Below are 19,857 nucleotides of genomic sequence, written 5' to 3'. Positions count from 1 at the left end.
GGGGACTGGGGGTGCCTGCCAGAGTGAAGCCCTGCCTTCCTGTCTGGATTGATGACTGGCTCCAGGCCTTGAAGCTCACAGTGGTGACAGGAGCACTAGGTTCATCACAAAGCAGCAGAGTGTGTATTAAATCGCTAACATATTAATAAATGGCTTTATATGGAACAGCAGGAATGACTACAGGAGTTCAATGTCCCTATAAACTGCATCATCCGAAGAGAGCTCAGAAAGATAGTCCAGAGACTTCAAAGGTCTTTGCACCAAAAAGGAAAACCTTGTTTTGCGGGTGGGGCTGCAAAACTTCAGCACCATCACTCTTTTGATTGCACTCCAAAATAACTATATATGGATTTATTTCAATTTCAAAATATTTCTATAGGACTTGGAAATATGCATATTTTGAATTGCCATTCACCGCCGAGTAACACATCAAAATATACTCACACACAGAATGTTAAACCTCCGACTTATCCAACATTTGGAATTATAAATGGATAAAGAAGCTTGCCAATACATACTCAGGTAGTTTTGTGCATGAATAGAAGTTAAAAGATTATTTTCTTGCTTGACATCAACTCAGGCCAAACTGAGGTTTAATTGATGTTTCACGAGTAGAAGTGTATTAGTTTTTACTACCAAATTATTAAAGTGTTAAACCTCTATGGAAGTGTGGGATGGTTCCGATTAAGAATCAATTTTCCACAGAGTAATCCTTTCATTTGTTTAGAAAACACACACATGCATCTTTTGATATTCTTTTGTAAAGTGATCCATATATCCAATGTGTTGCTATTCATTAACCCTACCAGAGTGCGATATACTTAATGCACTTTTGTAACAGTCTAAAAATGAAAGCAATGAAAATAAAATAAATCACAAACTAGCTAACAAAGGATGAAGAGATAAACCCATGTTGTGCACCCAGAGGCTCGAGGCGCTCACTGTCACCGGCTGTGTTTCTACTGTTTGTTATTCTGAAGCATTCAACAGTATGCACGGGAATCCATTCATTCATCCATCAAAGATTAGACAGCAATTATGGCTCTAGGTTTCGCTCGCAGCCCACCAACCCCCTCCTTAGCGAGCCGCTGGTGGTTCTTGTTCAGAATGGTTCATGTTAATCAGTTACTCATTAATCCAAATGGAGTTAATGAGTGTCAGTCAGAATGTGAATGGTTTGCTCCAGCATTAATAAACATGACTTCCCACACACAGCTAATCATTACACACAGCTAACACACACACACACACACACACACACACACTGTTGAGGGTCACAGCACTTGACTGAATACATGACCACCAGGTTAGATACTAGGACATTACATTACGCCAAAACTAAACATTAACTTGGCTCAATTGACACTCCGCACCAACCAAAACAGTTTACGCTAAATCACTCCTGTGAACAGGGATTGCAAGCCCTTCAATTGTCAATTCCACATGTTGAAGCCATGTGCATCCGGCTTTACAAATAGCAAGGCCAAGCATTTACAAAGTGTACAGGGTGGTGTCTTTTTTCCAGCGTGTTTATCTCTGTACTTTAATTGAAATTGTAAGCAGGTCCGGCTTTCTACCTGGGGAGTATCTTATTCAGACTCTATCCAGTTTCAGTCAATTACATTACATCCCTGTAACCCCACGAAAGTTACTCAAAATATAGCTGCAGACCTCAAAACAAGAACAATGCTGTCTCTTTATTTCCAAGTAGATCATCAAACGATAAGGATTGCAGTCGAGCTGGTGATGTCCAGCTTTAGCTTTAAGGGCGATATCATGTATCTAGCCCGCAAAAACGTATAGGGTAACATTTCATTTGTATTTGTTCCGTTCATGGTATGCACAACTTAATGTATAACAATTGTTTACAAAACACGTCTCTGTAAACACACCATCGACCGAAAAGGAGCAGGGAGAAGAAAATAATCTTGTATTACCTGCCCCTTTCTAAAACAACTAAATATATAGAAATAAATGTCCTTCATATTTTCTTATTCACAGCCAAACATAACAGTATCGTAAGATAATAAGAGAAACACAAAAACTTACAACAAATACTTATTTCCCCCTTGACAGTTAACGGAAAGAAATAACAACAAAACAAAAAAATCGCTTTTACAAGACTACGGTTTTTAAAAAAAAGTCAGATTAAAACGTCTAAATCTCAGACAAAGGCTTCAACGGACACATTCATACCTTCATCTACTGGTCACCTTTGTCTCTGTAGGGAGATTGGTGCCGCCCTCTCAGAATAACATATCATTGTGTAGTTCCTTAACAAACTCACTATGAATTGGATATGCTTTTTAAACAGAGCACTTGCCTGCCGCGAGGGAGAAGTATGACGTAGCATCACAGATTAATCCTGCATGGACCAAGCCAAAAAGTATCCCTCTCTTGTTTTCCATTTTTGTTTAATTATCTCCCCATAATTCACTCTCTATTTTCATTCTGTCTCTTCTGCACATTTCTCTCCCCCACAACCATTTTCTTCCCACTCCCATTTCTCACCTTCCTCCATTCACTGTCTCCCCCATCCTTTCCCTCATTTATTCTGCCTAAATCTGTCTTTTAAACTCAGTATCAATCTCCATCAACGTCTCTCTGTTTGGAATTAATCAGCCAAGTCTTTCCTGATCACCAAAGTTCATCTTTCTCTACTTCCCCCTTCCCTTTCATTATTTCTCCATGCACAAGATTAAACTCCCACACACAGGGCGAGGAGGAGATAGCAGAGGTGGATCAGAGAGGGGAAAAGGAAAGAAGAGGAGGAAGGATGGGTTGAGAAAGCGCCAGAAGGCTGAGAGAACAAGGATTTAGCTACAGTATGTTCATGGATGGCCGTCAGCTGCAATCTTCTACACCATTCATCATCTGGGTCTCCTTACAGTGCCACTAGGCCAAAGGTCTTTTTCTCTTTGTTTTTAAACCTCTTCTTTGTCTTTTTGACCTTGTTCTCTTTTCCTCCTCCTCCTCTCTCTTTGTTCACCTCTTTCCACTGACTTTTTCTCATCTCCCAACCTCCTTTCCCCCCGTTCCTCTTCTCTTTCATTCTTCCTCTCTGATCATACTCTGGCTGTGCAGTCAAACTCTTTAATGGGAGTGTTGGAGGTTTGGAGGGAGCTTCCTCTAACAAGAGCTCAGCTGAATAGCAGACCGTGTTCTGTGAAGCTCTCTTTCCTACGGGACAGACCAATTGTATCAGCACAGTGCCCTTCTGCAAAATGGTCTCAATGATTTGGGACTGAAAGTGCGGCCAATGTCCACCTCAAGTTGGCAGAGCCTGGTGAGAGGTCCAGGCGTTACAGCCAAATACTGGGATTGGCATTAATTACTAAAACTGGGATTTAAAGAAAAATATGGATTGGAGAGCCTAAAAAAAGAACAAATTCAACCTCCAAGTAATTTTGGTTGCTGCACCACCGTTTATAAAGACATTTCAGTGGATCATGCGAGTAAGACGAAGCAAAGCAGATGGTGAAGAACCAGTGCCACACCGGAGAAGGACAGAGACCGACTTTAATGGTACAGTCTTCTGAAAATATGAACATGGATATCATAACGCAGAGAGAAGATGTTGGCGGATCATCATCAGTATTGCCCTCAGCTTCCTCTGAGGTAAGCCCTAGGGCCTCAAGCTGGGGTGTGATGTGCACTATAACAGGACCTAGAATCCTTTCACTCAGCACAACAAATATTGGATCAGCCAACAGAGGAAGGGTGAGAGGATTTATAGCAAGCCCTGCTGTGGAGGAAGGCCACCATGTTGTTTTCACAACGGGATGGAAAGGAGAGTCGTAAATCAGACAGAGATACATGTACATTGTTGATGTTCACGTGCACACGCAGGGACCGTGCTGCTCAAGAAGGAAATGATTGTGTGACAGGCACAGGCTTTACATGGTAAGCATGTGCAGGAGATTTCTAAATGTGATGGTGAGTTGCCTGCTTGTAGATCCGTGACATTTTAAAGGTTATCTACAAATCTCTCAAACTGTTTATAGCTGGCCTGCATACAAACCCATGACCTCTATATACTAAGCAGTACTTCAAATGTACCTTAAGCAGTTCCCCTACATGGATAAAGCTACAACCCACAACAACAGCAACAGGGATATTCAATACACTCTCCAAATTCTTGTCTTTTGGCACCTCAAAGTAATAATGATAAACTAATTAAAAACATCAGCATTTGATTGTGAACACTAACCTGAATTTTTTTTTTGAAATGCTAGCTGAGGTCAATTGTATAGATATCTATGGTTAATGCAGGGGACGTTTTACTTACATGTCCTCAGGTGTCCAATGCAGGAGGACCTTCACCTTGCCAGATCCCTCTTTCCTTCTGGCTAGTACCTGCACAGAGAACACAAAAAAACAAACACAAGATGAGTAATAAAAAAAACACAATAAGTGCTTAGATAGGTAGTAAGTTACTCAGTTAGTTTGCCAAGTAACCAGTAAGACCTTCACCAATTGAGCCCCACCACAAATAGACAGAGGTATATAATTAACCTAGATACTATGGTTAATTTTTAGACCGCTAACAGTGGTTTTACAAGCGTCAAATGTGTAAATGTGTTGCATTTGGCTCCTATTGCAGCACTCTCTTGTCTGTAGAGAACAGGCTTCAAAGACATGCCCCTGTCCTGGCCCCATCTCTCCGATGTATAATGAGGCTACATGCTTCAAAATTTCACCAAGTGATACACTGGCTGATCATTACCCTAATAAGAAATGTTAGCACTCTTAATTATGTATGCAAGAGCTCAGTGAGATTTCTATTTTCAATGGGATCTATCCCAAATTCCTCTGCAACATGCTGTAAGAGCAAGGAATTCAAAACCAGACTAAACTTAGATATCTCCCCGGTATCTGGACTTAACTGAGAACGGCTTATCAGAGCTGACATTCTCGAGTGCCAAATAGATAGACATGGGCTACACACAAAGCAGTTATCGCCATAAACAAGTCACTGTTGTTGTGGATTGTGTCAGCACCAGCATTTCAACACTTTAGACAGCAGTGCGACACTTCTTTCGAATGTTTTCTGCAGGAACATGGCAAGATGTGCTTCTTTTATCCGTGTTTTGCCACCTGGTTGAACTTCTAAATATTTAATCTGGAAAAAATGCACACTTTAGAGCCTTTCTTGCTATGAAAATACAGTTGAAAAGATACTATGTTTCCTGAATAGTTGGCCCCTCTCATAACACCCATAACATTTCATCTATCATGCTGTGTTGGTTTATAGTAAAACTGGTCTGGTATTCACACAAATATTGTCAGTAGGGGAAAGTAGAGCTAGAAAAATAACCAGGAGTGTCAAAAATAGCCAGAGATATAACCTCTTGCGTCAATTGGCTTTTTTTTTGTCTTAGGAATGTCTATTTTAGGAAAAGGGAATGAGCTCACATGTGAAGAACTCCGCTTACGCACATGAATATCTGAAATTATTTCTGTGACTCGAGGGACCGGCTGAGGCTTTGATGGAAACTGGTTTGAGGACAGGAGGGAGAGACTCCACTGAGACAAGAGACACAGGCAGAGACCTAGAATCACTCTCCTCCGTATCTCTCAAAGTTTCTCTTGCCCTCTGATTTAAGAGCAAAAATGTGAATTCATTTGAGGATTTTGGATCCTTAATTCATTTTATGTATCCTTATGGTCAGACCATTTTGGCCTTTGTTATTTTAAGGTCCAAGTTATTGTCTTCTGCCTAGCACAAAGCACAAACATATATATTATTTGTTTCTTCCAGGAACTTTTTCTACACTACTGTTAGAAACTACCCTCTGGCCATGTTGCTGTGTGTAGCCTACTGGAGGCGCAAGAATACATGTGCAGATCTATCCAGATATAAAGCAATCTGGTATAAACAAGTTTAGCTACATTTTGATGGACTTTTTGGAAGAAATATTAAAAGGGGACCTATCATGCAAAATGCACTTTTTGATGTATTTTATACATAAATATGTGTCCCCGGTGTGTCGGGGAACTCACGCAGTGTCAGCAAATAAAACCCTTTCTCTTTTCCTCCGTAGGCCTACCAAAATCTTTAAAAAACGAGGGTAGGCCTACAACGAGCGGATACAGATTTGCTGCCGATATTACGCAACTTCGTATGGTGGACGACCCACAGACAGTTGCTATCAGAAACAATGCCTGACGTGTTTTGGACGTAATCTCGTTTTTGTTTACATTAGCTAGCCTCGCTAACACTCAGAGCTAACCTGTACTGGTGAGCACATGTGTTTAAAAAGTAGGACATAAAAAAAAAGGAACTCGCCTTGTGATAAAGCCGCAAGAGAAAAAGCATTTGAGCTCCATACCGTTTCAGAAATAATCCTTGATGTGGTTTAGAACAGGATGGCGTTTTATCGCAGCAGAATGTAACTTTATCTCCGGTAGAATTCTGATCAGGCATTAGCTCCGCCTCCTCTTTTTCTTTTTTCAACCTAAGGACCCAAAATCCAAATTTCTCTAACAGGGCTGGAATAGAGGGATATGAGGGATGTCTAGATCGGTTTGTATTTTGAGCAAAACACATCAGAGAGATGTTTTTATATATGTCTGACACCCATAATATATGCCTTAAAATAGCATATGTGCACTTTAAGGCTGTTAGCAGATATGAATTGTGTTGTTGGATTTGTGCATCAATATTTGTCTGTGAGAAGTTTTTTTAGATAGCCAAGTTGGCACATCAACACTGTTGTTGCCTCTTGTCTGTTTATGCAGTATTCAAGCGTAAACATCTTCAGAGTGGAAAAGGGAACAAGTAGGCATCACAGCAGCGGTGCCAACAGAACCAGTGATTAAACAAAACAATGACTTGAGCAGCTCACACTTTAACAAAAGTACTGTTGACGTGTAATCTAAACCCTTCCCTACAAAAATAAAATGTGTTCAATAAGGTCTGACTTTGTAGGCAAAATGTGTGTTCTCCATCTGTTTCCCTGTAAGTGTCAATGAAGTCGACATTGACGTCCTGTTGGACAGGTGCAATGGGCAGTTTGATGTCATTGGTTAGATGCAAAGTCAAAGTCCTCCATCAGTGAGTTCACATACAACAATTCAACCAGGTCAGTCAGTTTTCTGCAGTAACCAGATTTCTTAAACATCAATTTAAAGTCTTCCTTTGATCAGTTAGGGCGATTAAGAAAACCTGAATGTGTTCCCCATGGACTACAATTTCTCTGCCATGTATACAGGAAATCTGGTTTCTGATTAGCTTTCCCAATGTTTGAATTCCAAAAAGCCACTTTAACTTCAAATTGTATAGTTCATTATGCATTATAATTATGTTCAGTCCATTCATATTAAGAATAATTTTGCATTCACTTACATAAATGGTGCAAATCGCTAGGTTTGCAGTACTTTCCCAAGACTCTTGGGCTGATTAAACCATGCGAAGCAGCAAAATAGTTCTCTCTCTCTCATATATCATCCTGCAGCAGAGCTTGTGTGATAGCTTTTGATTTGAGTTAGGCAATTTCCCTTTAAGTTTTGGCTTTCGTTAAGAGGTCTGTTTTTGGTTGTGAAATATATTTGAGTTGTTAATAAATGTCCTAACCTTTGCTTATACTTCAGACTTCCTTGATCATTTTAAATTGTATTGTACCTCCCCACATCCACTGGATTTTCAGGGAACGTAACGGACTTTGTTCATTTATTTATTTTCATTAACAAAAAAAACGTATCTGTCACTTTCTACTGTCAGATAAAGCAATACAAATAATATATCTTGACTGCAGTTTGTTAATCTGCCAATCAAAACATTGTTATCCTTTGTTTACAGACATTTCCAAATAAATCTTTAGACGTTGCAGAAACTGCTTCCCAGCATGAGCACAACTCGCCTCGTAAATTAACTTTGTCATTGCATTTTGTTTTCATGTATATGCCTCCATCTTCTAGCTTCCCACCAAGGCTTGGCTGTGCTGATCCACCATAGAAACACACAAGGGAGGAGAGACAACTCTGCCTCAACAGCAGGGCCTGTGCTCCTATCGGCCCTACTCAGCTTAGACTCACCAGCAACTGTTTCACTGCCCTTTTTTTAAAAAAAAGCCTAGCTGTTAACCTGCGCCCTCGGGCTCCTCACAACACCGGGTTAATAATCACAAACATAGGCTACACTTGAATAAGCCATGACCATGTGTGTAAAGGCTGAAGATGAAGAAGTGCTTGTGTTTAAGCAGCATGAAGTGTGAGCCGAGTGTTTTGATGAGGGCAGTTGGTGCTTTAAGAGACCGAACTTAATCCTCTATAGACGCATGAGAGGGAGGTAGGAGAGAGCAGGAGGGAGTGAACTGTGGATATTAACGTGGCCGCTAAACAAGGCAGTGCAGACCAAAGCAGGGGGAGGGAGGGCCTGCTGAAACTGGGTGCCTGTCTAGTGTCAGGGGGTCAAGCTGTGGATGACGCAGATTGGCGCAGTAACAAAAATATCCCATCATAAACATGACTGAGCTACTCTGGAGTGTCAGCAGGACCACTGGCTAAACTCCACAGAGCCCCCACAGCTACGCTCCCTCTCCCCGGGCCTGGGAGGGTCCGCTGGGGCCCGGGGTCTGACGCAGCGCCGCAGTCCTTCTGCACCACAACCCTCCAGGGACGAGTGAGAGGAGAATGTATGCCTAACTGGCCAGATCTCCTTCCGATTCCATGACCCTGAACTCCACTTAACCCCCTTTTCCTCGTCCCTTCTCTCCAAATCTCTGTTTCTAGCCATTTGTTTCTCTCCCTCCCCCTGGCTGGCTCTTCCTCCTTCTCAGTCTGTGTCCAAATATGCGGTTTACCTCTCTTAACCTCTTCCCAAGCTTTATCTTCCCCTTTTTTTAGTTTTTTTTTTACTTTTCTTTTAAAATTCTTGGCTGCTGGTGAGCAGTTGAGGTTTAAAGGGAGCAGAGCAGAGCAGAATCCAGTTGAAAGGGAACAGAAACAGAAGCTCAACACTGCACATTTCAGAAATGCTTAAATTATTAACAGTGGAAATCTTTTAAAAAGGGAAAGAGATGCACGAGATGGCTTCATGGCGATCTATTTGCATGATGAAAATGTGCATGCATGCATGCATTCATTGGAGACATGTATAACCCGCAGGACACACACACACACACACACACACACACACACACACACACACACACACACACACACACATCATCATTATCACTATACTGCACTTGCAACCAGTTCAATTGAATGTTACAATATATTCCTTTACTGTATGAAGGTTTCTTAGATCCTTGTTCTACACGTTTGATTTGTTAAACTATGTGTTATTGAATAGATCAGTCATATTGTGATATTTTAATATATGTAATAATATGATAATAAATATATATAATACCTGTAAAAGACCTTGCTATATTGGCAAAGCACATCATTTATGAGTTCAGACATCTGGAAACAAAAATACTAAATTCCTAATTTCCTCTGCAGAAAGCGAGAAACAGACCACATTATGTACTAGGATAGCCAGTGTACATACAATCACTGCAAATGACTAAAGAGTACGTTTCTATAAGAGTATACATACAGCAAATAATACAAATGTGCTGAGAAACCGAGGATGATGACCCTTTCATTGTTTAGCCTCGTGCTATGTGGGGTCTTGTACAGGAGACACAGCGCTCTCTAGTGGAAGGGCACAAGAAAAGCAGTCTTTAAAAAAAAAAAAGGATTTTCCATACTGCTGTTACTTTAACCTTACTTTACATACATGTTATTACTCAAACAATTATTATCATTATCTACTTCTCAGTGATTGAATGCTTCACTTGAAATGATATTATTTAGGTACAAACACATTTTTGTAGCTCATTAATAATGTGTCACACACTGGGCTCAGAATGGAGAGAGAACCTACACAAAAACAAAGCAATTGTGTTTCCTGTGAAGTGTGATTCACAGAAAAACAACATTAAGCCTTTGGGCGATTCACAAGGTTCATTTCAAGTGCACGGAAGAGATTTTCAGATTGTGAGTCTCTCCCGCCCCCTGCTGTCTAAAAAGAAAATGACATTAAATAAAATACTTTTTGAAAAAACAAAAAAGGTGTACTTATGTGAAAACGACCGTGCAAAGTAAATAACCAGGCAGAAAATTCAAAGTTTAAGTACAATTAAAAATCAACTGTTAAGATATTTTCTTTTCACTATATCTGTAAAGCGTCTTTGAGCACCTGTAAAAGCGCTAACAAAATAAATCTATTATTATTATTATTATTATTAAGACCTTGGTGATTTGAGGCATACAAATCTCAGCGGTTTAAATGCATGTCATATTAAAGCTAAACAAGACTATCAGCATTCAATTTAATGTTCATTTCTTAGGACTGATTGAACTTCTGTTGCACACTTCACCTTTTACCTACAAAGGAATGCATCTGATCATTTCTCCAAAGGATAAGACAATGCCTCCTTTAACCCTTGTCTCTGAATATCCTACTCATTGCGTTTGAACATTAAAAAGCTCTACCAGAAAGTGATGAAGCTGCACAGACTCACCGTGCTGTGGAAGACCACACTGTGGCCGTTGCCCACACTCTCGATGTGGGTGGCGAGGTTCAGACAGATGGCCCTGTGGCGGATAGCGTCCATGGTTTGGGCATCGAAGAAGTCATGCGGCCTCGCTGGAGGAGGAGAGGTCAGATGAGAGCTGAGTCAGGCAACAAAAACACAAAGGGCGCCAACTGTGGTTCAATACATAAGAATTCCAAGGCTTTTCCAAGTCTTTCTATAACAACCCGTAACTACGTCAAAGTCATCTAATTGCTTTAAAATGCTATTCCATTGTGGTTTTTCATTGTTGCTTTGCACCAACTAAAGTCAAAATGAGGTCTATGCAAAGCACTTTGTAGAAATGTATTCCAAAAGTATAACATTAAAAACAGAAAACTCTTGCCAGTCTCATACATTGACTTTATTTGGGCAAAAACAACCAAGCTAGCAGAAATAGGATCATCATTTAGTAAGGCCTTTTGCTTCTATTGTTTTCTGAACAGTATATCCTTTTATGATTCTGTAAAGTGACCCATCAAGTTAAAAAATGACCCCATCGCATGTATTTTCCTATCCATGTTATCTTAACCACGATGGAAAACGTCATGAAGTCAGGGAAAGATGTGAAGGAGAATGTGTGAGGAGGTCGTAAAAAAGACAACTGTCGTGGAAAGAATATGATTGCACTTACAGAAGGCTTATGTAAAGCAACTCTATTTCTCAATGCTGTATGATTAAAGTAACGATTCCCATCTGTAAACAATTAAAGCGCAGATGTCATTTATTGCCGTACTGCTACATTAAGGAATTGCGGGATGGCTTTTTCATATTTTCTTTGGTGAAGGATGGTCCAGCGAATCCTCTGCTAAAAGAGATATTATTCAGACCGGCTATTGTTAAGGCTGCCACTTAAATACTTCTGGGTCATTTCCCTCAGTTTGTACCTTTCCTAAGCCAAACAAACTGATGACAGCCGGCCGGGTCTCTGCACAGGATCTCACTGACACTCGATTCGAAAATGTACGGCTAGTGTTTAGGCAAACCCTTGATATAAGGACTGCCTTTAGATGGATACATTTGTATTCCAAACATCAGACTCATCCCTGTTTACCAGCATGTTTCCAGCCAATTCACCGCAGTGTGAAACAACTTCACCAGGTTTATGTGAATGAAATGCTTTTTGGCATTCAACCATCAACTCTGAGATGTGAAGAGTGTCCTTGAATGCTACACTAAGGAGTCTAAAAGGGTCCCTGTTTCAGCTGGATTGAAAAACAAGGACATTTACTTGGATGGATGATAACCTCAAGCAGCTTTTGAGTCTCTGATTATGTTCTTAAATGTTCAAGGAGGTTTTCAATCTAAAAGTTATGCCCAGGGAAACAGTTTGCACCAACTATAAACAAATGTGTTAATATTCTAAAATATGCTAAAAAAATGTGCAGTCTCTTAATTGTTAACATAAGGTTTAGGATTTATGGTAATAGATGGTTTTTGCTTTTCATGAACACAGCAAAATGCTATTCGTCTTAAATTCAAATGTAGATGATTTCATGTCACTCGTATTTTAAAATCATCTAGCACTAAGATTACTAGTGCAGTAAGTGTAGAAGTATAACACATGCCTTGGTTTGCATACTGCAGAGAGAGGCCATCTGATGCAAAACATGTTACCAGGGAGTAAGTATAACTCTCTACCTGAGCACATCGCGTACAAAGAGTGAAACGGTGCAATTCTATTTAAAAGTTGTTCTGTGAAATGCGGAGAGTTGCCCTTGGGGGGATCTGTCCAGCTACAAGTGTATGTTCGCTTGCTTGGTGTCCAGCTCTAGCTTCTCCAACAAAAGAGATGTGGGAGGTTAGAAGCCAATTATGTACAACAAACATGGCAGCGCCTCAAAAATGCACTCAGCTTGTAATCCTTTCCCATGAAGAAAAGAGGGAAGTAAGAAACTTTTAAAAAACAGTAAGTGTGTGTGTGTGTTAGGTAGGTACGTACGTAGGGAGCACCTGCGTTTGTTCTTGAGTTTCTTCCTCTTGTTGAGCCCAGCCTTGGAGGGGGACTCCTCCTTGAGTTTGGCCTGGCTGGACATCTTGGAGGAGCTCTGCTGGCTGAAGTGGCTCGGGACGTGACGAGCTAGCCCCCCCTGGGAGGCAAAGCTGGCGTTGCAGCCACCGACTACACACTGCAGCAGAGCACAGAGGCAGAGGATGATTGGTACATCTGTCACTTCACAGGGCAACTTTATAAACAAAGGAATAACACCATTTATTTGAGTCAATTGCGTTGCAGAACAAGTGCTGGTACTACTGTAGGTACTTTGATGTATTATTGAAAGATGCCATCAATCTGGCTCTCAAATAGCTTTTTTGGCGACGTCCTGACGTGAACTAAAACCCCAAAGTAGTCCTCTAATGTTCAAATTGTGTGTTTTTCATCACAGGGAATTTTTAAGGTTGATATTTCAAACCACATTTGAAAGCAGCTTAAATTGACAGCACCTATATCGGGTATGAGTAAGGGACTGTGCATTGTGCTGGAGCTGTTACTCTCTCATGGCCCCACATGGACTGACAGGTCTGATCGCTGGTTAAATGATTGGCCACCACAATGTATTTGTGATACAACTAAGATAAGATAAGATAAGAAGTACTTTATTGATCCCAATTTGGGAAATGTTTGCGTTGCAGCAGCATAAAAAGACATTGTACAATAAAAATTCAAAGAAATAAACAAGAAAGTAGAACATATACAAGGTATTATATATATATATATATACACATAAATATAAATACAGATGGAATATTAAATATTGAACAGATTATATAAATGTAAAATGTACAATGTGGTTTTATTCCAAGAGATAATAGCTTAGATAGATGTTGATATTAGACATTTTACTCATATAATATAACAACATATTATCATAGCAAGGTTTACTGTTTTTCTTTACCTTGAAAGGCTTATCCCCACTGTGAGTCAACATGTGTCTATGGAGCCAACTCTGACTGGTGGATGGTGTGTTGTACACCTTACAACCCTTCCATAGACACACAAACACCTGGGGGACAACAAATACAAATCAACAGATACAGAGGTACTGTAAGATGACAAGACAGCATAAGGAGGTATCTTGCACAGAAAGAGATTGAAATATTTCTTAAATTATATACATAATGCACACCGGGAACAGTTCTTAAAAAGGAATAATTCTTCCACAGGAAGTAGTTCCCATGCCTACAGACATATGAACTCAATGGTTGCATGTAGTCCAATTTAATCAAATCATTAAACTGTCTTAAGCATTTCAACAGTTAATGTTAGGCTGAAAAAAAGGGACCTAATCTTGTTTTGGCTACCTGTCAGACACAATAAAGGACATCAACACGAAGCCTGTCCAAAAGTTGAAAGTATACTGACCCCTCCTCGCTGCCCGTCGACATGAATGGCCCTGATGTGTTCTGCCAGGTCAGGACTTGAGTTGAAGCACTGAGAACAGAGGTCCCAGCAGCAGGGGTACCCCACTGTCTTCACCCCCGAGGAGCTGGCACTGCTCTGTCCGTTCATCATGGCAGGTGTGGAGCGCCCACTGGACACCGTGCTCTCCATCTCCATCAGGGTGCTGCTGATACTGAAGGAGAGGAGAGAGTGTGGAGAGGAAGGAGAAGGAAGAATAGAGTCCAACTTGTGTTAAAGGTCACTATTATGCAAAATCCACTTGTTCATGTCTAAGCATGTGTCCCCTCTGTGTAAAGAGATTCTGAACGTTTCAGGAAAAAAGATTTGCTCTTTTTTGTCCTGATCCATTTATATAAAAACCTGTCTGAAGTGAGCTGATCAGATTTTGGCCACTTTATGATGTCATAACGATTTTTTGGCTTGTGTAACCATTAGCCAATAACCAACCAAGGTAACCCCCCCCACACACACACACCTTATCACCTGAATCTCCTCCTAGAGCACCAGTGTTCTTTTTAACCAAATATCTCTCCGAGTAATCTCTCTCTAAAGTAAAAGACAGAGAATCAGCTCTTTTGAAACAGGGCTGAAACAGAGGGGTTTATGGGATGCTCCAACAATCTGTTTGGTATTTCGAGCCAAACACTTCAGAGACATGTTTTGTATGTATCTGAGACCTATAATAAATTGATGAAAAACAGTATAAAAGGGGACCTTTAAACATGGTGCTAAGGACATCAAGAACATCTTCATAGCTTAGATCAGGCTTTGCACAGCAGTGGAGAACAGGTGCAAGCCAAAATTAAATAGCCACTATGCGTGAAAGCCATCAAGCTGAATCAGATTTTCCATGCATGCCACCGCTTCATCACTTATGCCAAATCAATTACATCGCTGGATTTCATGCGTTTACCACGAAATTACTCATTTACTGGAGTTTCAACACCACAAAAGGGCTCATAATTTACTCATCACAAATCCAAACAGTAGGCCTTACTGATCCCAGTTTTGGCAGCAGTTTTACTAATGGAATCAGTGGAGTTACTTTTCAATACATCAGTCACTTTTCCTTGGGTGTTTGACCTTAACTATTTTTAAACCAATCCAATATGCAGTTCACACAAATCCACCAGCATAAACTGAAAATTGAATATTTGAAACGAAAAATATTATCTTATATGCATAGTTAATACCATGCTCGAATAATTATGAAAATGATTGATGGGTGTGATTAAATTGCCGTTTTCGCTCGTATCATAGTTGAGTAGCCAACATTGTGTTCATCGTTTGACCTATTAACTACAAATTCTCTAATAAGCCATTTTTTTCCTCATTTAAAAACGTGGATAAAGGAAAACTATCCATGCTACTCTAACCCAATTACACCAAACACTGGTCAAGAAAACCCGAAGTGTCTCACACCAACCTGTCCTCCGAGTCTATGCGGCTCAGCGGTTCTCCATCCGAGGATGAGATCTCCACACTCGGCCGCCTCTTGTCGTCCAGCTCCCCGCCCCCGCCGCCGGGCTTCTCCCCGTCTTCACAAGCTGCTTTGCTCTTTTCGCAGTTTACCTGTCCCGGTTGCTCCTTTGCGTCTTTTATTGCGTTATCGTTGGCAGCAGGTATGTTGTTACCATCCTCCGCGCTTTGCTTTACCTCTGGCTTTACCTCTGGCTTTTCCTCTGGATTTTCCTCTGGTTTTTCCTCTGGTTTTTCCTCTGGCTTTAGCTCCGGTTCTTCTACTGCTGTCTCCCCCTGGTTCACCTCAACACTGTAGGCTGTCACCGCCTCGGCCTCGGTCTCGGCCTCGGCCTCCTGTCTCTCTGCAGCGAGCTTCTCTTCGCCTGCCTCCTGTCTCTCTGCAGCGGGCTTCTCTTCCCTGGCCTCCGCCTCCACCCCTTCCATTTTCGGTTCTACGCTACTGCGCGGATCCTCTTTATCCGGCTCGGTAAGGCCATTTTCTGTCTCCTCGCCGTTGCCTTGTGTCTCCCCGGGCGGTGCATCGCTCTCAACACTCAGCTCGGGTGTTTCTTCTGGGGCCGCAGCAGACATTTCGGCGGCGTACGTGCCGTGTGACACTTTCAGTATTAAAATTCACCCGTGGCGCCCAGAAACGCTCCTCTGCAGAAGAAGGGCGGGGTCAAACACGCTGTCTGCTCTCTGATTGGTCAGAGGCGTCACGAGGAGGTGAAGCTGGCGATGGTATTTAAACTTTCCATGTGTTTCCAAAACCACACAGCGGGGTTTTAAATATGGAAGTCCATGTTTAATACAGCAAACGTTTACCAATTAAGGCCAAGAGAGCATTATTTAGAAATAATGCACATTTGATTTTGTTTTGTATCAAATCAGACACCAAACATCACCCTCAGACAAACACATGTTGTATGAATAATACCGTTTGTCCCTGCAAACCAAATATTAACCTTTGCCTTTAATTGTTATGCTGCAATTATTGCTTATACGACTGATTTTTATGTCAACCACCCCAAGAGTACATCTACTTACAATAAAGACTAATTTATTTTCTCTGAGGACTCGGAGCATCTGCTGTGCTATAGTAAAGCCTTCTCGGATGACTTTATTTGCTGGTAATAATTAAAGGCTACTAATGCTCTTCATTTCAGGAACAAAGGTTATGTTTAAGTTTGTTTTTTTCAAACAAACTTTACTCATCCAACTTGGGCACTGGGAAAGATAAGGTCTCCAAGAGTTACTGTAAAATACAGTATAACCATAGATAGCAGGTCTCCCTTGAAAAAGAGATCAATGATCTCAATGGGATAAACCTGGATAAATAAAGGTTTGAAATGAAATGAAATAAACTATAGTACCTAACTTTGACAATATCTAATTTTGACCACAAGAGGGAGCCACAGTTCTATATTTAAGATGGCTGTCATTCATACTAAGGACCTCAAGGTAGACTGAATCATGTCGCTTTCTCCTCTTAATGTACCCCACAAATGACCAATTAATTATTTGTGAGTAAGCTGATTATTTCAGTTCTTAATCTATTAGAGCATAACATTCTGGTAATAACAGAGACCTTGTAACTTGAATATAGGATACATTTGTTATAATTTCTACATTAATGTACTCCTGTTGTGAGCAAATCAAGAGTTATGTTAAAAGACAAAGCTGAAAAAGACTAACTTTACATGACTCTGTTCTCAGGATTTTTAAATGTAATATGATAGTCATTCTCATAGTAGCTTTATTCTCAGCTTGTCCACTGCAGGTGTGGTAAATAACAAAATGCAACCGCTTGTTAAGAACAGCAACATTTATTTAACATGATATAAAACAGATGGAGTATGAACATTTTCAAATCAAATCTAGTCCGTAACCATATGTTGGATACATCTTTCCATCCTGCTATACCATGTACATTATATACATAGTGAACCTCTGATAATTACACTTTGTACACACACACAAAAAGAAATCCTCGATCCACAAACGTTTTCTTTTTATTGCTTTTCAGATGTGCTAATCTTTTTTTTTAGTTCCAAGACTTCAAACCAACATGTCATAAAATAGAACCAAACTCTTATTTCCTTCTCTCAGTTTAAATATATCTCTCAGCAATAAAAAAAGACAGTATAGAGTGACTTAAACATTCACATACTCGTCGGCAACAACGCGACAGGGACTGCAGAAGATCCCTTTTTAAATAATTACAACCCAGAAACAGGAAAACTACAATGAATCTTTGTCTGTAGCAATAAAGTGGCTCCTCCGTATATTATAATGGAGGGATCTACATCTCTTATAAAGTCATCTTTAGTATCAACAAATGTTCTTTACAATAAACGGATAAATATGGATGGTTGGGTAATTACCGATGTTTGCAAAACAAACTGCGTGACTTATAAAAGATGGAAATGAGCTAAAAATGATGTGTTTTTGAAACCTTGTAGGACAGGTGGTGAAACATGAATGAAAAATGTGGCCTAAACACTTTTTTTACAGGCCTTCAGTCCGTTAGCCTCATATATACACAGACAGACGATGGCCCTTTCCAAACAAGAACCTAATAAAACCATATAAATAATAAGAACGAGCGTAAAAGCATTGTAAAAACTGATAATGGAACTGCAACAAGAACAGAATCAAAGCTGGCGCCCAAAAAAGAAAATGTCACAGAGAAAATGTTGTTGGTGGCTTGAGACGTCACAGTGAGCATACAGAAGTCCAGAGTGGGCAGTTTCTCTCTCTGCAGGCTGGGGCCTTGTGCTGATGGGGAAGTCTTCAGGAACCTGTTACACCTCCACTGCTGTTTCCTTCATGTGTATGTTCTTACTGAGGCCAGGGCCTGTGCTGCAGATAGAGAAGGGGACATTTTAAATAAGGGAAAAGGTCATATTATGCCCAAAATTCAACACTAGATACTGAAAACACAAATAAATAATAATAATCGTTTTATTTCGATTACGTTGTTTTCGTAATCGTTGCAAGCTAAAATTGTAATCGAGATTCAAATACGATTAATTGCACAGCCCTACTCTACATTTCAAGCAATAATCTGGTTTTCTTCACTAATATCTTTACTAATACTACACCACTGTATATATTGTGAAATACACCTTTTACACATTTATTATTGTTATATAAGTACAATGTGCACATTTCTACTTAACTTCTTACATTGATATAAATATTTGTATTCTAATTTTCTTTTGACACATTTTGACTTTAACTTCATATTTTTGTTTAAATAATTTATTTTCAAAAAAGGAGCAAACCTTATTTGCCCATGGGATATAGAAAGTATTCTGACTCTGATTCTAATCTATTATGCCTATAAAGTTGAGTTTTTGTTGGCATTGCCGTAAGGTGTTAATTGAGTTATATATTTACACACTGCGGTTATAATTAGTACCAGAATGCGTTATAATGAGATGTTTTTCTAATATCCTTGCCAGCACTAGACATAATTGAATCCAGACATTCCAATCTTCACCAGAAATTGCTCATTATAAAGTTAAAAGGTAGAATTTATAGCTGAGCTGTGCTTTAAATTGGATTGGGTTGTTAAGTGGCCACTGATTGTATATGCAGTCATTTGAGTCTCATTATATAACAAGAAATGGTGTTAAATGTAAAAAACAAGGCCCTTACGGATACATCGAGTTGAGTGATGTACACAGGATCAATTAAGGACAAATGGATTTTTCTTCAACAACACAGAACACATAAAAAACACATCACAACGGTTCCCCCTCTTTTATGTTCCTACAATTAATCATCAATCCCATTATTCTGACATGCTCCCCAAAAACAACAATGAAACACTGAGAACACTTTAGATTTGTGAGTAAGGACAAAACAGGTTGATGAAGGCCTTACTGGAGCCACTACACACACATGAAGTGAGAGCCATCAGTGAGTTGGGGTGTGTTAGGAGACTGTGGTAGGGATGGGGATGAGGGCGACAGGCTTTTCACTGCAAGGAAACAGAGCAACATGTGGAACAGGCAGGCACACACACAATGACAACACAACATCAGTAGCTTAATGGCCAAACACAACAAACAATGAAGAGCTATTTATAATACAGTGATAAATGACTGAACCCATGCACAATGGAAGCAGCTGCAGTTTCATAATCCCCAATGAAAAGTAGTGATCTCTGCGAGCAGGCTGACACTTGCTTTTGTTTCATCACATGCATTACTCTCATCAACCCCCCCCCCCGCCCCACATTCTCTCTCGAGATGTACCTGCTACCAGCTTGCTGCGTTTGGAGGCCTCTGCTGCCAGCTCGTAGGAGATATTAATCATCTTCTCTTTCTCCTGCGCTGTCACCTCCACTTCAGTCTCCTCCTCGGGGCTCAGAGCCAAGCTAGGCAGCACATTCTGCATACTGGGAACACACACCCA

General features: G+C 40.3%; 2 protein-coding genes across 9 annotated transcripts in view; both read right to left on the bottom strand.

Annotated features, from left to right (window-relative positions):
* LOC104942483 (zinc finger protein aebp2-like) overlaps positions 1-16,091 on the bottom strand; it is a 22,417-nt gene extending 6,326 nt beyond the window's left edge. Inside the window, exons 1-6 of one of the 2 annotated variants that reach the window (XM_010767716.1) lie at positions 15,398-16,091; positions 13,933-14,143; positions 13,466-13,573; positions 12,511-12,697; positions 10,518-10,642; positions 4,289-4,356 (exon numbers count right to left, since the gene is read on the bottom strand). In XM_010767716.1, the coding sequence (XP_010766018.1) occupies positions 4,289-4,356; positions 10,518-10,642; positions 12,511-12,697; positions 13,466-13,573; positions 13,933-14,143; positions 15,398-16,023 (1,325 nt within the window). In that variant the 5' untranslated portion in view covers positions 16,024-16,091. The remainder of the gene's footprint in view (positions 1-4,288; positions 4,357-10,517; positions 10,643-12,510; positions 12,698-13,465; positions 13,574-13,932; positions 14,144-15,397) is intronic. The other variant, XM_010767723.1, reaches the window with a different exon arrangement.
* Positions 16,092-17,242: 1,151 nt separating this feature from the next.
* The window catches only part of plekha5 (pleckstrin homology domain containing, family A member 5), an 85,013-nt gene continuing 82,398 nt past the window's right edge, over positions 17,243-19,857 (bottom strand). For 6 of the 7 annotated variants that reach the window (XM_010767662.1, XM_010767683.1, XM_010767676.1 and 3 more), the window contains 3 exons: positions 19,698-19,840; positions 19,324-19,420; positions 17,243-18,294 (listed from right to left, as the gene is read on the bottom strand). In XM_010767662.1, coding sequence (XP_010765964.1) covers positions 19,332-19,420; positions 19,698-19,840 — 232 coding nt within the window. In that variant the 3' untranslated portion in view covers positions 17,243-18,294; positions 19,324-19,331. The remainder of the gene's footprint in view (positions 18,295-19,323; positions 19,421-19,697; positions 19,841-19,857) is intronic. The other variant, XM_010767668.1, reaches the window with a different exon arrangement.

The sequence above is a fragment of the Notothenia coriiceps genome, unplaced genomic scaffold, assembly GCF_000735185.1.
Source record: "Notothenia coriiceps isolate Sejong01 unplaced genomic scaffold, NC01 NC01_scaffold00000339, whole genome shotgun sequence".
In the NCBI taxonomy this organism is placed as follows: Eukaryota; Metazoa; Chordata; class Actinopteri; order Perciformes; family Nototheniidae; genus Notothenia; species Notothenia coriiceps.
Note: the sequence above shows the minus strand (reverse complement) of the source record. Positions and strands in the feature narration are given on the sequence as shown.